Source organism: Tupaia chinensis, unplaced genomic scaffold (genome assembly GCF_000334495.1).
Source record: "Tupaia chinensis unplaced genomic scaffold, TupChi_1.0 Scaffold000099_1, whole genome shotgun sequence".
Lineage (NCBI taxonomy): Eukaryota > Metazoa > Chordata > Mammalia > Scandentia > Tupaiidae > Tupaia > Tupaia belangeri.
Genome location: NW_006159563.1, coordinates 3,192,191 through 3,211,024, shown reverse-complemented (window position 1 = coordinate 3,211,024; position 18,834 = coordinate 3,192,191). Strand labels below are relative to the sequence as shown.

At 37.0% G+C, this 18,834-nt stretch overlaps 1 protein-coding gene across 5 annotated transcripts in view; it reads right to left on the bottom strand.

The window, feature by feature from the left end:
* Positions 1-18,834, bottom strand: part of SSBP2 (single stranded DNA binding protein 2) — a 334,115-nt gene that overhangs the window by 80,526 nt on the left and 234,755 nt on the right. For 3 of the 5 annotated variants that reach the window (XM_006143492.3, XM_006143490.3, XM_006143491.3), the window contains exon 5: positions 15,346-15,435. The exons of the other annotated variants lie outside the window; for them this stretch is intronic. In XM_006143492.3, coding sequence (XP_006143554.1) covers positions 15,346-15,435 — 90 coding nt within the window. The remainder of the gene's footprint in view (positions 1-15,345; positions 15,436-18,834) is intronic. 5 annotated transcript variants of the gene reach the window in all.

Genomic DNA, 18,834 nt, shown 5'->3' with positions numbered 1-18,834 from the left:
CAAGTAAATCTTTTTTTTTTGGGGGGGGAGAGATTTTCACTGTAGGGCGCGTGCGCTCGCCAGACAGAGAGAGACATAGAGACAGATAGCAAGAAATCACCCCCCAGGGGGGATGGTCACGCTGCAATCCCTTCTCCTCCATTCTCCTCTCGGGATCTTGGGCACGCACGCACACGCGCCCGGCGTGAGTTCTAAGCCACCGGGTCCGGGACACGAACCACGGTCGACCACGTGGGAGTCCAGCGACATAGCCATTACGCTAACTGCTGGTTCCCGTTACAAGTAAATCTTTATTTTTCTTATATGTATTATCTTCCTTGAACTTATATGCTATCAATAATAACTGATATTAAAATACTATTTTGAAAAATCATTACAGAGTATTATGACTTCCTTTTTAATTTCAGCTATTTTTCACATAGGAATGTTCACATACTTTTATTTTTAGAATTCTATGAGATGTTTCTTGAGTTTTCTGTAGAAAAGTAATGATGCATAAATTATAAATCAAATGAATTTTGTCAGTCATTTTATAATTCATATATCTTAATTTGTTTAGTTTCTTTTCTGTTTTTCTTGAACATCTCCATCAGACATTACTGACATCCCAGTGGATGAGACACTCTTGATTAACACATTTTAATTCCAACTAGGACTAAACTAATTTAGCTCACAAATGACATACTTGTGCTGGCATATTCTGCTGATAAGCATATGTATGTAGTTTATCTCTCACACATCTTAGATATTCTATCATCATCAACACTTAATTAAAATAACTCATATAAAATAACTATAAAGTAATAACAGATCCAGTTTTCTTGATGTTATTTTGGCAAGGCTAACCCAACATAGCAGAGAGTTACAAGCAGATTGACTCTTCTGATATGAATTTAGTCTAGGCGTCAAAATTAATCACTTACATTCTGGGCCCTTTCAAGAAGGTTAGATTATTTCTCAAGCCTCATTCCCATATATTCATTGAATATAGATGTGTGGAAACAGACTTCTGGATTGTGAATGGGACTTTGCTAGCCTAACAAATTGTAAAAGCTTGAATAACAGTGTATAAAAACTTTAATAATTGGGCCAGCCAGTGGCATGGTGGTTAAGGTGGCTGGGTCTCATATGGCTGACTGAGTGGTTTAAGTCCCAGACCAAGAGGCTGAAAAACACCAGGTATGTGTGTGCACGTGTCCCAAATCCTTAATGGAGCAGAGATTCTGGTGTGGCCATCCCTCCAGGGGATGGTTTCTCACTTTCCTTCTCTCTCGCTCTCTGGAGAGCCCACTTGTCCTATCATAAAAAAAGCTTTAAAACAAAAACAAACTTTAATAATTTGTTTAAACCAATTTATATTTAGACATACACATTTTATGGTGTCTATGAGACAGGTATCTAGAGTCCTGATAGACAAGATCTGGATCCTGTGCTGCCTCCTACTACTGAAGTGGCAATGACCAATCAATCCACATTTCAAAAAATCACAGTCTGAATAGGAAAAAGGTATTTAAGATTCATAATAGGAAAAAGGGCTGACTCAATCAAAAAGGAAGCTAAAATGGAAAATAATTTTTAGAAACCATTTCACTTTTCATTAAAAAATACAGAAGTATTCCCCTTGCTTCCTTTTCAGCTATTTTACATCATACTTTCATGTAAACTTGTTCTAGATGACAGTGTGGAAGATAAGCACTTCAGCGTACTTAAATATACCACTACTAAAAGCAGACTACTTCGTTCTTACTCTTCTGATACTTTGATTTGCTGCAGACTTTCTACTGATTAAGCAGCCGTTCTTTCAAATTCCTATATAGAGATAATATTTGTTAAGGCTACTGGTCTACGGGCTTGGTCTTCTGATATACCTGGCTGATTCTATATGCTTTTATTTTCCTTAGAAATAAAATAATCCAGGGACCAGCAGTTAGCATAATGGCTATGTCGCTGGACTCCCACGTAGTCGACCGCAGTTCGAGTCCCGGACCCGGTGGCTTAAACTCACGCAGGGCGCGTGTGCGTGCGTGCCCAAGATCCCGAGAGGAGAATGGAGGAGAAGGGATTGCAGCGTGGCCATCCCCCCGGGGGGTGATTTCTCGCTTTCTGTCTCCCTGTCTCTCTCTGTCTGTCTGGCAAGCGCATGTGCCCTGTAGCAAAAACCTCTCCAAAGAAAAGAAAAAAAAAAAAGAAAGAAAATAATCCTCTTGTATTTATTTGGGTTCTTCCCTATAAGCATGAAGTCTATACTAAAGCTGTTCAACTTTTATCTGAACTATTACATGTCTTTCTATAGAACAGATTTTTATAGAAATTACTATGCATTAAAATGTATATTTTGAAAATGAAGCATACTAATTTTTAAAAAGTATAAATAATAGTGAAATGAGAATTCAAACTGCACATTTTGAAGTTATTTTGGCTTTCCCATTTAAAATACACATTTTGGAATACATGTTCTTAAATAGATTAATGTACACAATAATTGATAAGAAAAATTCAAATGTTGGCCCAGCCATGATGGCACACACTGCTAAGATGCAGCACTCTGCAGTTTAGGACTACATGGATGTCCTGGGTTCAATTCCCAGTCCAACCTTAAGGCCAGGCATGGCTGAGTGTGCCTATAACCCTAGTGATTCACAGGCTGAGGCAGGAGGATTATGAGCCCAGGGCTGGTCTGGGCTGGGCAACATAGCAAAATCCTATCTAAAAATAAATAAAAAATTAAAAACTAAATTCAAATGGAAAAATATTTACTGGTGTCCAAAGGATTCGTAATGTCAGAGATTACTTGTACAATACAAAAAGAAAACAAGTAGCATTCCTATTTGCAGGCATTCTAAATACATAATTAGTTCTATTTTACTCTTTTTTCCTAAGCATCCTATTGTGCACAAAGGGTATTTGATGGACCTATTACTTGGCATTATTTCTTATACCCAAGATGGTATCTGACTGCCGGGAAGAATGGATTATACCTGGCAGCAGATACTCCCTTCCCACACAGTTGGCAGCAGCATTCTTTCCTTGGCAGGAACGAACAGTTTAGAATAGCAAATCTCTGATAACGACCGCCCCCCGCACACACACACACACACACACACACACACACACATACACAAAGTTCTCCCTTCAACTACTGCCTCATTTCTCACTTTCCTTTAGAGCAAAACTCCTTCAAAGATTTGGCCTCCAATTTCTCTCTTCCCAGTTTATCGTAAGACCACTTTTATACAAGACTTTAACTCCCATACTACATCGACCAAGTCCATCCATGACCTCCTTACTAAACCCGATGGCCAGGAACAGTCGTCCTCGGCTGATTTACTGTCAGCCACATTTGACACAGCGGATCATTCTTCTCCTTGAGACTTTTTCTTCCTTTGGCTTCTGGCATACCACATTGCCTGGTTTTCTTCCTACCTCATGAGCTGCTCCTTCTTACTCCTCTTGGCTGGCTCCTCTTCATCTCTCTGACTTCTTAACATTATAATGATCCTGATTTGTAATTGTGCAGCTTCTGGTCTCCATCTGTACTATCTTGGTGATGTCATCAGGCTCACACCTTTAAATCTAATTCATATACTTCTGACTCCCAAAGATACATCTCTGGCTTGAGCCTCAGCCATAAAAGTCCAGATACTGATGTCTTGTTCCCTACTCAACATCTCTTGAATTTCAAACAATTAAAATTGTTAACCTCAAAGTTGACCTATATTAGTAAATGTAACTCCATTTTTCCAGCTGAATAGGCCAAAAGCCTACAGTCATCTTTAACTTGTCTTTCTCTCAACCACATAAACCCAAACCACTACCAAAATCTGTTGGTTCCAGTTTCAGAATGTAGAGAATCCAATCACTCCCTATAACCCTACCACCTTGGCAGCACAACAATGTCTTGCCGAAGTTTTGCAATGACTCCAAACTAGTCTCCTTGTTCCCATACATTCTCCGTACAGATGAATCGTGACAGGCAGCCAGAATAACTACTAAAATCCTCCACTAAGGGTTTACTCAAAGTTCCTGCAAAGTACCTACAAGACCTACAACAACCTACCAAGTTCTATTTGATGTGGTTCTCTCTTATCTATAATTTCACATCTAATGACTTTCCCCCACTGACACTCCACTTTAGCTACCCAAACCTCCTTGTTCTCAATGCTTGAAGCTCAGGCCTTTGCACTTGCTTGCCCCTCAGCCTAGAACATGGTTTGTTCTCTTACTCCCTTCAAATCTTTCCCCAAATGATATCTTTTTTGTTTGTTTGTTTGTTTTTAGGTTTTTGCCATAGGGTGTGAGAGCATACCAAAGAGAGAGAGGGAGAGACAGAGAGAGGAAAAGTGAGAAATCACTGTTCCCCACAGGAGATGGCCACACTATAATCCCTTCTCTTCCCCTTCTCTTCTAATCTCTTCCTGGGATTTTAGGCATGAACACACCTGCACCCAGTTCACCCAGTGTGATTTTTTAAGCTGCCAGGTCCGGGACTTGAACTGCTATCGGCCATGTGGGAGTCCAGTGCCTTAACCACTATGCCACCTGCTGGCTCCAAATGACATCTAGGGTGCCCAGTCATTCTCTGGGCACCATTGACCAAACTTCTACAATGCATCCTGTTTTTCTTTTTCCATTTCATTTTTCTCCCCAGCCCTTATCACTATCTAATGTATCATATATTTTAAAACAATGATCTATTTTGTTCATTGATGGTTCCCCTTACTAGACTCTGAGTCCTATAAAAGAAAGGATTTCTATTTCTCTTGCTCACTGTGGTAACTCTGGCACGAGGGAGGGGGGTGTAGGGGGGAGGGACACACTGCAATAAATAGTGTTGATAAATATCTTGGCAATTTTAGCTAGTGGTTCTCAAATTTGAGTTTGTAAAAATCACATTTGAAACAAAACATAATAATTACAACAAAGACTAAAGGGTTTCTAGCTTCATATTCTGATATAGTGAGAGTGGACTCCCAGGACTCATGCTAACAGTCTGCAGAGCAGACTTGGAGAAACACTGGTCCTTACAGTTTGGATCTCTCACGGGCTGGCTCTCACACCATACCCATATAGAGCACGAGTGGGCAGACAGGATCCCAGGACAAATCAAGGGTCACAAGCCACATGTGGGCCACCACCTGTTTTTGTAAATAAAACTTTCCTGGACTAGGCCCATGCTCATTGATTTACAAATGTGTCTATGTCTGTTTTTATGGTACAACAACAGAATTAGTGGTTGTGACAGAGACTAGAATATTTACTATTAAGACCTCTATGGAAAAAGTTTGTCAACCTCTGATATTGAGCATAAGACAAATTATTCCTGAATGCCACCTAGTGATGTTATTTTTAAAAAACCTGAAGGCTTCTAAAGTATATTGAAGACAGATATCCCACATATATGGGGAACTAATAATATATTTAATAACCGCCCCTTATCTTTAGTTCCCTAAAGAATGTTGACCATTTGTTTTGGTAACCAACATTAAATAAAAAACTAAAATTGTGTTACAAATAGCCTTTGCATACTTGCAATTTGCTCTACATAAATTTTTTATCAAGGGGCTTTAATAGAACTGCAGCACTCTGAGAAGAATATTTAATAAGATGCTTTCAAAACAAAAACTATAATTTCAAATTACCTGCGAAATAGCTAACCTTTTATCACAGATGTGGTTGTAAAACATGACAGTGTATTGTTTCATACTTAAATGTTCGGACACTTTTAGCTTGCCTGAGCATCACGAAAGTGAAAGGAAAACCAAATACTGATCTAAGATGGCCAACCTAACTTTCTCCTAAATAGTCATGTTGACAAATGAACAACAACAAGAAAAACTAGGTTTCTGACAGGAAAGAATCTTATTCTATTCTAGTTGGAAAACCCCAGTGAAGATTCTCAACACCTCACACTCCCTTCTTTGCTCACTGTCCATCTAACATTGCTATAGGGCCTTTAAGTTTCTGAACTGCAATTTTTAAAAAAGCTTAGTTACTCAAGCTGAGCAGTTTTAATTTGTTTTAATAGTTGAGGCCAGGAAAACTATTACCACAACTGCGGGATGGCATTATCAAAGCCAGCAGCTGTCAGGCATCTTTAATTTTTTAGTTGCTTTTATCTTTATACTAGGGAATGGCTTGCTCTATTTTCAATATTTAGAATCTCTGTTCTTTAAAGTTCAAAATTACATTTTTAAGAAAATTAAACTTAATTTTTATTTCTTGAACTTTGATAAATAAGCGAACTTCTCTACTTCCACCTCCAAATTGTGGTGTATCTATTTCTGAGAAGCAACTGTTTCTTTTTGGGGGGAGAGGTTTTCGCTACAGGGCACGTGCACTCGCCAGACAGACAGAGAGAGACAGAGAGACAGAAAGTGAGAAATCACCCCCCTGGGGGGGGGGTGGCCATGCCACAATCCCTTCTCCTCCATTCTCCTCTCAGGATCTTGGGCATGCACGCACACACGCCCGGCGTGAGTTTAAGCCACCGGGTCTGGGACGTGAACCACTGTCGACTACATGGGAGTCCAGCGACATAGCCATTACGCTAACTGCTGGTCCCAAGAAGTAACTGTTTCTTATGCCAGAACTTAGAAAACTATACAGAGAAAGAATGTTAACACATTATAATTTTATTGTATGTTAATTCTACTTGAGAGTTTCAGTACACTACATTTTCAAAAAGGAGACATAGTAACTATTTTTTGTTGTTTTTTAATTATCTAAGATCTAAGATATCCACAAATACCAGGAGAAGGAAAGAAAGTTTCTTCTAGTTAAGAATACATAGACAATCGGGTCAACAGAAAAGTCATGATGCATTTTTGCACAGAAAAACATAGAAACGTTATGACTTTTCTGATGACCCAATAATTTTTGAAACAGGAAATATAAAAGTCAGGAATGATAAAAGGCAAACAGCTGGAATTAAAGACAATAGCCAAGTTAATAAGTAAGAGGGAAATGAGAAGGCATGTAGACTGTTTAACTACATGTACAGATAACAGGGTAAAGCAAGCGCTACTGGTAATAAAATAGAGTCGAGAAGCCTGAATAGGAACAGCAGCACAGATGAATACACATCGTAAGGAATCTTCGAAATGCAGAACTTACTAGGAAAAATTAATTAAGTAAATATCTACCGCCCAGAAACATTTAACCAAGAGCTTGCAAAAACTCTTGTTTTTTTTAATTTTTTTTTAAATTCAGTTTCACATGTTAGATTAAATATTTTCTCATTTTTGATGCATTTTGATTTCTTTACTTTTAAAATGCTGTATTACTCTGAGTTTTGTTTTTGGCTCTGTTGCTTTATGAGTATTACTCATACTGAACCTTTCCTAGTCAGAAATGGCACCATGGAGAAGGGAAATTTCTTACTTCTTTTTTTCTTCCTATTGCGTTATTACTATGTCAAAGCATTAGGTCAGCCTGCTACAGTGTGCAGTCTGGCTAAAAATAGACTCTGGAAAACAGGCCCTGCACAGGTGGAGACATCTGCAATCCACCACTAGATGGCAAAGAAGCTTTATCGTTGCCGATGCTAGGCCTGCCAACACAAAGTGACTAACGAATCTGCCCTAGCAGAGTTCCTACTATATCCGAGTTTTGATCAATTTAGATGTTAAAATATGGATGACCACCTTGGTCTGGAACTAAATTACTTGGTATACTTTATCTTCAACATGTATTTATAATCTTATTCATGTCAAAGTCTTAAAATTATAACCCAACATCAGTTGTATAAACGATTTCAGTTAAGAAAATGAAAGATTTAGTGACTAAAATAGAGTCATGTATCAAGATAAAAATCAAAACAAAATATAATACATGGAAAAATTTTTAAAAAGCCAATACAGAGTTTGAAATTTACAGGTATATCCTCAATTAGTTATAGATTCAAAGGTATTTATTTACATTAGGACCTATTAAAAGATTACATTATGTGTTTATAGAAAAGATAGGAATGTACTTAGTACTGAGTCATAAACGAGATATAGTTTCCTTCTTGAAAGTTCTCTTGTAGGGCCAGCCCCATCACGTAGCAGTTAACACTGTGTCAAGGAAGGTGAGTCCCACATGGCTCACTGCAGTGTGAATCCCAGCCTCACAGCTTGAAAACATACCAGGCCCATGCATGTGTGTCAGTGATCCTGATGGAATGGAGAAATGGAAGGAAAATGGACTGTAGCGTGACCAGGCTCCATGGCAAGAGTTTTCTTCTCTCTTTCTCTAGTGTGCATGAATACAACCTCTAGCTAACTAAATACAGAAATATCTTTCTTGTGATAAATAACAAAGAAGAAATGCATTTTCACCTCTCTCAAAAATGTTTTGGTTGAAACCAGAAAATTTGGGGGGACTGCCCTGTAGCTTCACTGATTAAGGGAATCCTGATCCCACGTGGCTGACCATGGTTTGAATACTGGCCCCTGTAGCTTGAAAAACATTCAGGGCACATCTGTGTGCAAACATCCTGACCAGGTGGAGAAATGGGGGGAGAAGGAAATGCAGCTTGACGACATCCCAATGGGGGTACTTTCTCCCTCTCTGTCTCTCTCTGGTAAGTGCATGCATGCACCCTATGGCAATTAAAAACTGAAGAACTAAGAAATGTCCGTGGCTGTAATAGTCTACAAGTTAAACTAAATTCACATGACAAGGTTTTTTGTTACTTATCCTTAAAGTTACAGAACTTTGTAAGCTAACAGTTAATAGCCTAATTTTTTTTTTTTTTGAGAGAGAGGTTTTTTTGCTATAGGGCGCGTGCGCTCGCCAGACGGACAGAGAGAGACAGAGAGACAGAAAGAGAGAAATCACCCCCCGGGGGGGATGGCCACGCTGCAATCCCCTCTCCTCCATTCTCCTCTCAGCATCTTGGGCACACATGCACACGCGCCCGGCGTGAGTTTTAAGCCACCGGGTCCGGGACGCGAACCGTGGCTGACTATGTGGGAGTCCAGCGACATAGCCATTACACTAACTGCTGGTCCCCAATAGTCTAATTTTTTAAGAACAGAAGAGAATAAGTATTTTTTCTTTGTTTTATGTATTACATTTTACTAAATTATTTTGATAAGTGAGAAGAAAATCTAATTGATCTAAAGAATGCTAATACAATTGCAGGAATCAAAGCCCTTTGCCTGTTTGTTTTTCTCTATAAATGTTAGGAGAGTGAATAATTACCAGATTGATGCTTATAACTGAAGTTCAAGTTTCTGAGCACACAATTAAACTTTTGAATAAGACTGTAGCTTAGAGACAAGAAAGTTAAGAGTCCAGACTCATTCTGGGAGCCTACGATACATACACATACCATATCATAGTACTGAATTTCACTCTACTAAAACTGCCAAAGTCTAGTTAGATCAGTGGCCATCTACTGTCTTAGCCTCTGATTCAAGCAGGGAGATTTCCCATTTTAAGAAAGTGGCTCTAAAATATATTACTACTTCCATGATAGGTGTCACTTTGAGAATGTATAGGGTTTCTTATAAAAATTACTCCTTTGATATGACTTCAAATAAATAAATAAATAAATATATTACTTTTTTAAAGAATTATTTCATTTTATTAACTATTATTTTTTTTTTAAATTTGCTGTAGGGCATGTATACTCACCGGAGAGAGAGGAAAGAAATAGAAAAAAATGAGAAAGCAAAGTTGCCAGGTCTGGGACTCTTAACTGCAGTCAGTACTGTGGGAGTTCAGCACCTTAACCACCATGCCATCTGCTGGCCCCATGTGTCTTACTTTAAGTGGCTCTTTCATTCTAAATATCTATATAGATAGCTATTATCTTGTATGCAATATCTATTTAGAAGTCTTTACTTCAATATCTCTGTGTGTGTGTGTGTGTGTGTGTGTGTGTGTGTGTGTGTATGTGTGTGTTTCAGACAGGATCTCACGATGTCAATATTCTCCTGCCATAGCCTCCTGAGTAGTTGAGCCTACAGTGCAAGCCACCTTGCCCTGCTTTTAGGACGGGGTGGCATCAAATCCTGGTCTTCATGTGGTGTCAGCCCATCCAGTACAGCATCTTAGTGGTGCACACCACTGTTGAAAAGTGTTTTTATTTCACTAAATTTATGATACTCCCCTTCTGTATATATAACTAGGTTCATAGATTTTACTTCCTTGGTCTCCTACTTAGCAGTAAAACCTCGCTCATATCAATGAAAACATCAAAGTTTAAGTATGAACAATGTCACAAATAGAAAGATAATCAAGACTGCTTTCCAGAATATACTTATTTAATATATGTATACAGTGTAATTATTTATCCTAGAGTTTAATTGCTATTATTCAAATGTAGTTGTTATGAATTCACAAATTTAGTTAGTGATAATTCTACTTGGTAAAGAATTTACTCTACATTTATAGATACTTCTACTTGGTAAAGAATTTAATCTACATTTATAGAAAAAGAGGGTTTATAGTACAATGCTAACAGGAAATAAAGGTGTGTATTTGTCTATTTAGAAGAAATGTTTCAATGTACTTTTTTTGAGAAGTTTTTGCAATAGGGCGCATGTGCTCACCAGAAAGAGAGAGACAGAGACACAGAAAGCGAGAAATCACCACCTCCAGGGGGGATAGCCATGCCACAATTCCTTTTGCTCCATTATCCTCTCAGGATCTTGGACACGCATGCACACGTGCCCGGCGTGAGTTTAAGCCACTGGGTCTGGGACTCGAACCGTGATCAACTCCATGGGAGTCCAGCAACATAGTCATTATGCCAACTGCTAGTCCCTCAATGCACTTCTTATATTGTGATCACCAACTGAGTAGAGCTTAAAATTACTTACGCTGGTGTTTGATATAATTATAAATATTTTTCTTTTTTCAAGTTTTTTTAGTTGCATATGCTTGCAAGAGGGAGGAAAGAGAGAAAGACTGAGAAAACACCCCCCAGTGGGGTGTGGTCATGCTGCATTCCTTTTCTTCCATCCCATCAGGATTGGGCGTGCACACCCAGTGTGTTTTTCAAGTGGTAACTGTCAGTTACAGGGGATTTGGCTCCTCTTGCACAGTGCATAACCACTGAGTATAGGCCTAGCCCTAAATTATTATTCTTTAATTGATTTACTTAATACTAAGAGTTTCAGTCCTTTTTTAGGTCTGATCCCACTAGCTGTCTGTGAATAAGCTCTGCATTTATTCGATGAGATATAAATACAAAGTATTCTCATACTCTATCTAAACGCCAAAGGCCATGGGAGGTAACTACTCTTCAGAACTTAGCAGCTGCAACAAAGCTGAGAGGCTGAAAACTGTTTAGCACTCTTTTGACTAAGTGTCTTGAACCAGGGATTCTTAGAGATGCAAGACACTGGATTTTTTTGGAGAGCCTAAGCCTCGATCCTAGCTAGTGTTTTGATGTAGTCACTTAGAGAAAGCATAGCCAGCTCTTTTCCAGCTGCTTCCACTCTCCCTTGCCTTGCATTTAGCTAATAACCACTTTTATGTCTGATCTTAGTTATTACAGTGACAAACTCAGAAATGATACCCCACACTTTCTTCTCCAGATTTAAGTCATTCTTGGAGGTCAGTATCTCTTTGGAATTGATGAATGACTGCTGCTATATCTACTCATAAAAGGCAGCTACTCTTCATTAACATTTGGGCTAGAATCATGCTAAAGTATAGACTAATCTCTGCAGGAAACAAATGCTGATATTTATGAAATACTTGAGTCATCTAATCCCATCACAACCTGTGCCAAAAGATAATAACATACTTTAACTGTTTTAGTCTTTCAGTATTTCAGAGAGGCATTTCTAGGGAGAGTGGGCATCCTTTGGTTACTATAAAGGCCTACCTATATCTGGTCTCTGTAATGGGTTCTGTTCCTTTTGTTCCTTTTTCAAATGTCAGTATTTTTTGGTGGCTCTGATACATATCTTCCTATCGTCATTCTGGGCTTTCTCCCTGGACAATTAATCCAGCCCTGTGGAGTCAAGTGTCCTAATGTGATGATGACGTGGACATTTTCATCTCCAGTTTAGGTCATTTCTAGACTTCAAATCTATGGGCCCCTCAGTTTAACCTCTAACTAGAGGGCCAATGGGAACGTCATTTGCCCCACCTCACATCTATTCCTCATTTTATGGCCTTTATTTCAGAAACTGGTACCCTCATCTGCCCAGATTAGAGCCAGAAACCAGGATATTCTGCTTGAATTATTTTATTCACATGCCCGCATTTATTTCTGTCTCTCAGATCTGTTCATTTTCTTCACACTCATAGCCACTATCTTAGTTAAGGCCACCATTAAATCTCCCTGGATTACCGTGAGAGCCTCCTAAATAGTCTTCCTACCTCAGGACTTGTTTCTCTGCAATCTGGCTACTCTATAGCTAGAGTGATTCTTCTAAAAATGAAAATATAAACATGACTCTCACCTACTTAAAATCCTTCAATAGCTTGTTACTGCCCTAAAGATCAATTTCAAATTCTTTGTTAACCTACAAGGCCCCTTAAGCTTCTTCTCAAGATGTTACAAGCTACTCTCCCTTTAGCTAATTAAGCCCCAGTTTCCCTGAAATACTTGGTTTCTCCCTCCTTTCTCCTCAGTGACATTGTGAATTATTTTCTGTCTTCCTGGAATGTTCTTCCCCTCTTACCCTGATTCCTCTGCCTAACTCCTAACTCATCTGTAGATGCCAATCTGGATTTCACTTACTATTTTGACTGTGCCTCTCCCAAGACTGGGTTTGGCGGTCGCCTGATTTAAGGGCATACTCCATCCATTTAATATGGACAATTTTCTTCTTTATTCTCATGGCTTCTTCTCTCTCTTCTCCTGGTAGGCTTTTTGAGGGCAGAGATTTTTATATATGGCTGTCCCACAAGGACCTAACAAAACCCGAGTCCACTGTATACTATAAATTCAGTTACTGCCCTTCTTAAGACCTCTGAGGGCTCCTACATGCCTATTTAATGAGGACTCAAGTTCTTACACATGACATATAAGGCCCTTCTCAACAGACTAGAGCGTATCTTTCTAGTTTCATGTCCAGAAACTCCTGCTCCCCTGACTACCTTCTCTATATGTTTCTCGGAACACCTCTTCACAGGTTACTTTGATGCTGTTCCCCGTTTGCTTATACTATTCTGGAATGTCATTTCTAGCCTTTCTAGACCATCATTCCTCTTCTTGTTTTGCTGAACAACTATTCCTATCCACTCTTATCTCTAATTCAGGCAGATACAATAACTCTCTTCTAGGTCACTACAGAAATTTATACTTTACTCTGTTACAATCTTTATCTTGCTATATTATGGTTATATTTAATAATGCCTCACTGCTAGACATTGAGCTTCAGAAGGTACACATGGAACAGCTCATTTTTAGATACCACAGTGCCTGGCCTCTAATAATAAGCAAATATTCAGCACACTGGAATAATTAAAGCCAAGTTAACTCTTGGTTAACTTCTCTTAAGACTGAAACGTTAAGATAGTAAAGGGAAAATAGGTCAATCTATAAAATATATTTTAAAAGTATGGATTTATATTCAGCTTAACCTATCCCCCACCCCTTTTCTTAAAAGATATTTTTGCTGTAGGGAGCATGTGCTCAGAGGAGAGACAGAGAAAGAAAAAGTGAGAAATCACTGCGTGGGGGGATGGCCATGCTGCAATCCCTTCTCCATTCTCCTCTTGGGATCTTGGGCACACAAGCACATGTACCCAGGGTGAGTTTCAAACCACCGGGGCTGGGCCTGGAACTGCAGCCGGCCATGTGCTAGTCCAGCCACATAACCATTATGCTATCTGCTGGTCCCTAACCCCTCTTTTGAAGTGTCACTTAGAGAGCTTCTACTAACTCTCAGATAGATAAACTCTTCTGATTTATTCCGTAACTCCAATCTATCTTTGACAATGGAAAGAAGAGCATGAGGGAAAAATAAGGTAGAAATATCTTCAGGAATGACAATCAACTATGAACTTTAAAAGGTAAGTTCAATAGCAAAAGTTTAAACTGCTTGATAAGAATTCCAGTACTGTCACTTTCTGCCTTTGTGCAAATCACTTATCTCTCGATGCCTTAGTTTCTCCATATATACAGTGGCAGTAAAAACAATACATATTTTATATCTCAGGTTATTGTGAAGATTAAGAGGTTATATGTGTAAAGCATTGAGAATGAAACATAGCACATAGTAAGCAATTATTATTTGTTAGCTATTATCATTACCTTAAATAGTGGTTAATTAATAGTCAAGAGTTATAAGCTGTTCCTACATTCCAAGAAAGGGCTCCCTATAGAGATTGTGCACTCCAAGAAGACTTCTGAATATTCTAGACTCCTTGGACATGATTACAGAGCAAAGAACTATGTCCTAAACTTTAGAAACTAAAACACTAGAGTTGGTACTAGGTTTTAATTAAGGTCTTTTTTATTCAATTGATGTATTTTGGAAAATTATGTTTAGTTTTATTTCCTCATTTCACATTTATGAGTACATTGATCTACACTGCCATGACAGTATAAATTAACTAACAAAAATGATTATCAAGAACTTTGAAATGCATAACCTGAAGTGACATGTTAGCTTAAAATTACCTAATGTAATTAATTTACTAACAATATAGCATAATACATTAATCAGTAATTCTTGGAATGCCTTCCAACTCTAGTCCTTAACTCATACGTTCTTAATATTCTCAAAGGGTATTATAAAACTAACTACATATTAAAAAAATAAATTTCCTATCTATGTTGGCTTCATTTAGAAAGCTAGCAGATTAAGATGTGGATGCCATAAAATTATAATGATGTGTTGTAATTTTAAAATTGATATATCATTGCTAAAATAAGGTCTTTCTGAAATTTTAAATACTATCATATATTTGAAAATCTGATTTTGAAGTTATGTAATGATATGAATAAAAGTTTCATTTAAAAATCATAAAGATGATTCTTTTAAAAATTTTAATATAGCATATAATTCTTAATGAATGAAAAGAATATGATTTGGCTGTATTTTGAAAGTGTAGCCAAGTCTTGATTATTTTTAGATCATTGAGATTTGGATAGTTAAAAATTCACCTCATCTCACATCTCTTCTCCCACAAAATATTTATCACCGTTAATTCAGTGGGATAATATGCATTTCACTCCTTTTGTTTCTTAAGTGGATACTGAAATAGCCAAATCAACAAATAATTTAACAACAAATCAGACACAGGAACGAAGGGCTGAATAATCAAGATTTGGCTGCATGGCACTCTGTTTACCTCACGAATTACAAAAGCCTCATACTCCATCTCTTTAGATAAAATCCAGCAGGAGTTTCTTGCCTTAACATTCCTAGCCCGAGTTTCTCTGAGTACCTGAAAGAACCCTGGTGGTACAGGACCTACTGGCATGCCATCTCCTGGGGGAATGTTTCCTAGCACTGGGCTGGGAGCTGCAGCAGCACTCTGCAAAGAATAAAGGAGAAACAGACCTGTGTCATTACAGAGAAGGCACAGAACCAAAGACTGATGATAATAGACTGTAAAGGGACGCTTTTTCATTCCTGGGAACAAACATTGGTAAATTTCCCCACTCCAGAGGTAAACTAAGATACAACAGTTAGATTATTACAGGACTAAGTTGGTTGGCTTTAACAGGTCTCTTTAACCTTTATGGAATCTAAGAATTTTAATAAATGGCATTTTTGAATAATATATTAAATGTAAATAGTAATATGACAAAAATGATAAAAGTTTAAATAAATGCTTTATTTTAAGGTATAGGCATCCGAAATGTCAATATTAAATAACAAATCAGTCAGTATTTAGGTAAAAATTTGATGATGATGGATGTAGGAGGTGAAAAAAGAACTTTTTTTTAGATTATGCTTTTCTATTTCATAAACGAGTATGATGAATTTTCTACCTATAGGTGGTAATACTCACATTATTCATTTTCTGATATAATTGGTAGCCCAAATATGACTATAAGATAGTGAAGATCAAAATGTTAAGTAGGAGACTGAATATGAGACATTAGGTAGAGTCTCACACAAATTGTGGAAAAAATCAGAATAAAAAATTCAAGGTCTACCTCATTTGCAACTTTAGGTTAGACTCTGTAATCAAATCAAGGTTATGGATCCTATACTTGCGAAGGGCAGTTATACATGCAACTGTTCACCCCTCAACCTTTTTAAAAATTAAAAATACTAAAAACAGCCAAGAAAAGGCCAGAAATATGCTGAAGACAGTAGTTTCAGTCTAACAGTTCAAATATGAAACGAAATAAAAACAAATCCTATATCTATTATATCTGTTGTACTTCCTCACCTACATATCAGTGTATCCATTTGTGCATTAATATTCCATTAGAAGATATAAACTCTCTATATATTTGTAGCACACATTTCCTGATATACAAATAGATACCAAAAAAAAAAAAAAAACAGCGTAGTACATTAATCATTAATTCTTGGACTGCCTTCCAACTCTAGTTCTTAACTCTTATGTTCTTAATTTTCTCAAAGGGTATTATAAAATTAACTACATATTTAAAAAATAGTAGTGGCAGTTGTTACTAATTAAGACCAATGATTTTAGTATTTTCTGAAAAGTCTACAATTAAATGTGGTTATCTGAAATGCTGCTTACCTATGGATGCCAAAATTTTAAACTTCTGATAAAGCATATGAGTATAAAGTGAAAAGTAGTGTTTCTTATATATTTAGATGAAACAAACTCTACTATTCTAAGGGAAAATGTAAATTCATCTAGTGTACATTAATTGAATACCTACTATTTGCCAGTTATTTTGCTTTATATAGCAATATTGATGTTTTTGAAAGTGAGAGGCAAAATCTTTTTTTTTTCATTTTAGCTAGTGTAAAATTTTAACAATAATATTGTAGTAAGAGGAAACATTATCATCTAATGTTTACGCTCTTTTAAATTTATGTGATTCCAGCCAGTGGAAGGAGGATCTGACCTACAGATTTAAGCCTGCCAATTACTATCATGTAGCAATTGCTCTTAGCACTAAAAGCTGAACACAGGATATCACTATTCTAATTAATTGTAGATAGAAAACTGTTTTACAATAAAGATATGAAAGAAGAAAGGTTTGGAAATTACACTCACCTACCCTTTTGTAGAAATGTATACTGAAATGCTGATCATGAACAGGAACAAAACAATTCACTGAATACTGTAACTTAGTATATATCAAAGATATTTATCCATCAGTTCTGAATGTCTAAATAAGTTTAGGGATTAGGGCTTTATGCAGAAGGAAAAAGTATCCATTTTTTGGGTTTCATCCCTGGAATACCTGAGATTTGTTTCAAGTTTATTTACAGCTTATAAGACAAACTTATCCATGATCTGTGGATCCCCAGAAAGTTGCTGTTGAGCCCCAAATTTTAAAAGTTGGTTTGTTCTGTGGTGTTGAGACTAACTCACAACAGGACAGCAGATAGTTTAATTATATTAAGAACTACAACAAGCTGTTAGTGTCACTGGATTTATGTGAATTCCCACTAGACTACCATGCAATATCTTTTCTTATGTAATTTATGATTATTTTAAGTGACTTTTTATTACAGCTCACATACAAAAAAAACCCTCACAAATAATGTGACTTTAAAATATTTCTTCTAACTGAACATATAAGACTTCAGTGGAGATATAAAAATATTAATTCACATTAAAAATGCTTTGTCTCTTTTACTGGGTTAATTTGTATGCTTTTACAATATACGGTATACTTACACATATATATTTTCAAACTGCTCTTAAATCATTTACTTTGTCATCTGACTTAAAATTCAAAATTTTTTTGCAAATAACAATTTTGTTTTTTTTTAAAAAAGAGAGTTTTTTTTTTTCTATAGGGCATGTGGGCTTGCCGGAGAGACAGAGAGACAGAAAGTGAGAAATTGTCCCCTAGGGAGATGGCCATGCTGCCAATCCCTTCTTTTCTAGTCTCCTCTTAGGATTCTGGGCAGGTATGTGTCATGTGCCTGGTGCAAGTTTTAAGCTGCTGGGTCCAGGACTTGAACCACAGTTACTACGTAAAAGCCCAACAATGTAACCATTATACCATCTGTTGGTCTCCAATTTTGCTTTTTTATTTTTTTTAACATTTTCCCAAATCACTAGTATAATTTTTCCCTTTTTTTTTTAAATAAATCCAGTATTTTAAATTTGGTGTTTAAAAATCAACTAAATTATGGAACAATCATTTGCTTTCCTCAAAAAGTATTAAAATGAACTGAAAGAGTTAACATGAAATCTTTCTTCATGTATTTACCTTTTTTTGGAAGTCTGTATGGTCATTTTCTTCTCTGGGACTGTATGTACTAATATTCTACTTTCTAAGAAGGCATGAATAAACCTATGTACTCCCTTCCTTGTGTTATTTGTTTTTTTCCCTTGTTCACATGTCCAGCATCATTTCCCTCTTTCTCTTAGAGTCTCTCTGTCTTTCTCTGCTGAGCGCATGTGCCCTATAGCAAATTAAAAAAATAAAGTCTGTGGATAATTAAGGTTTTGTGAAAGTAGCATGTAAAATATTTTTGTGACCAGAAAAGGAGTACAACAGTCATTGATACTGACAGTCCAGACTGTGAGTGGGTGACTGAGTGGGCTGGACTCGGGCAGACTACATTGTGTTAAAGATAAACTGTGTCCCTAACACAAACAAATGCGTAGGAGCAATGTAAATGGTTTCTAGGCTGCTCCTAAGACCCAATTTTCCAAAATAGAAAAACTTGGTCTTCAAAATATGAAAATTAAAATATCTTCCTTCATTGAAAGGACTTGTTTTAAGTTAGAAATATTTACATTTTATTTAAGCTTAAATTT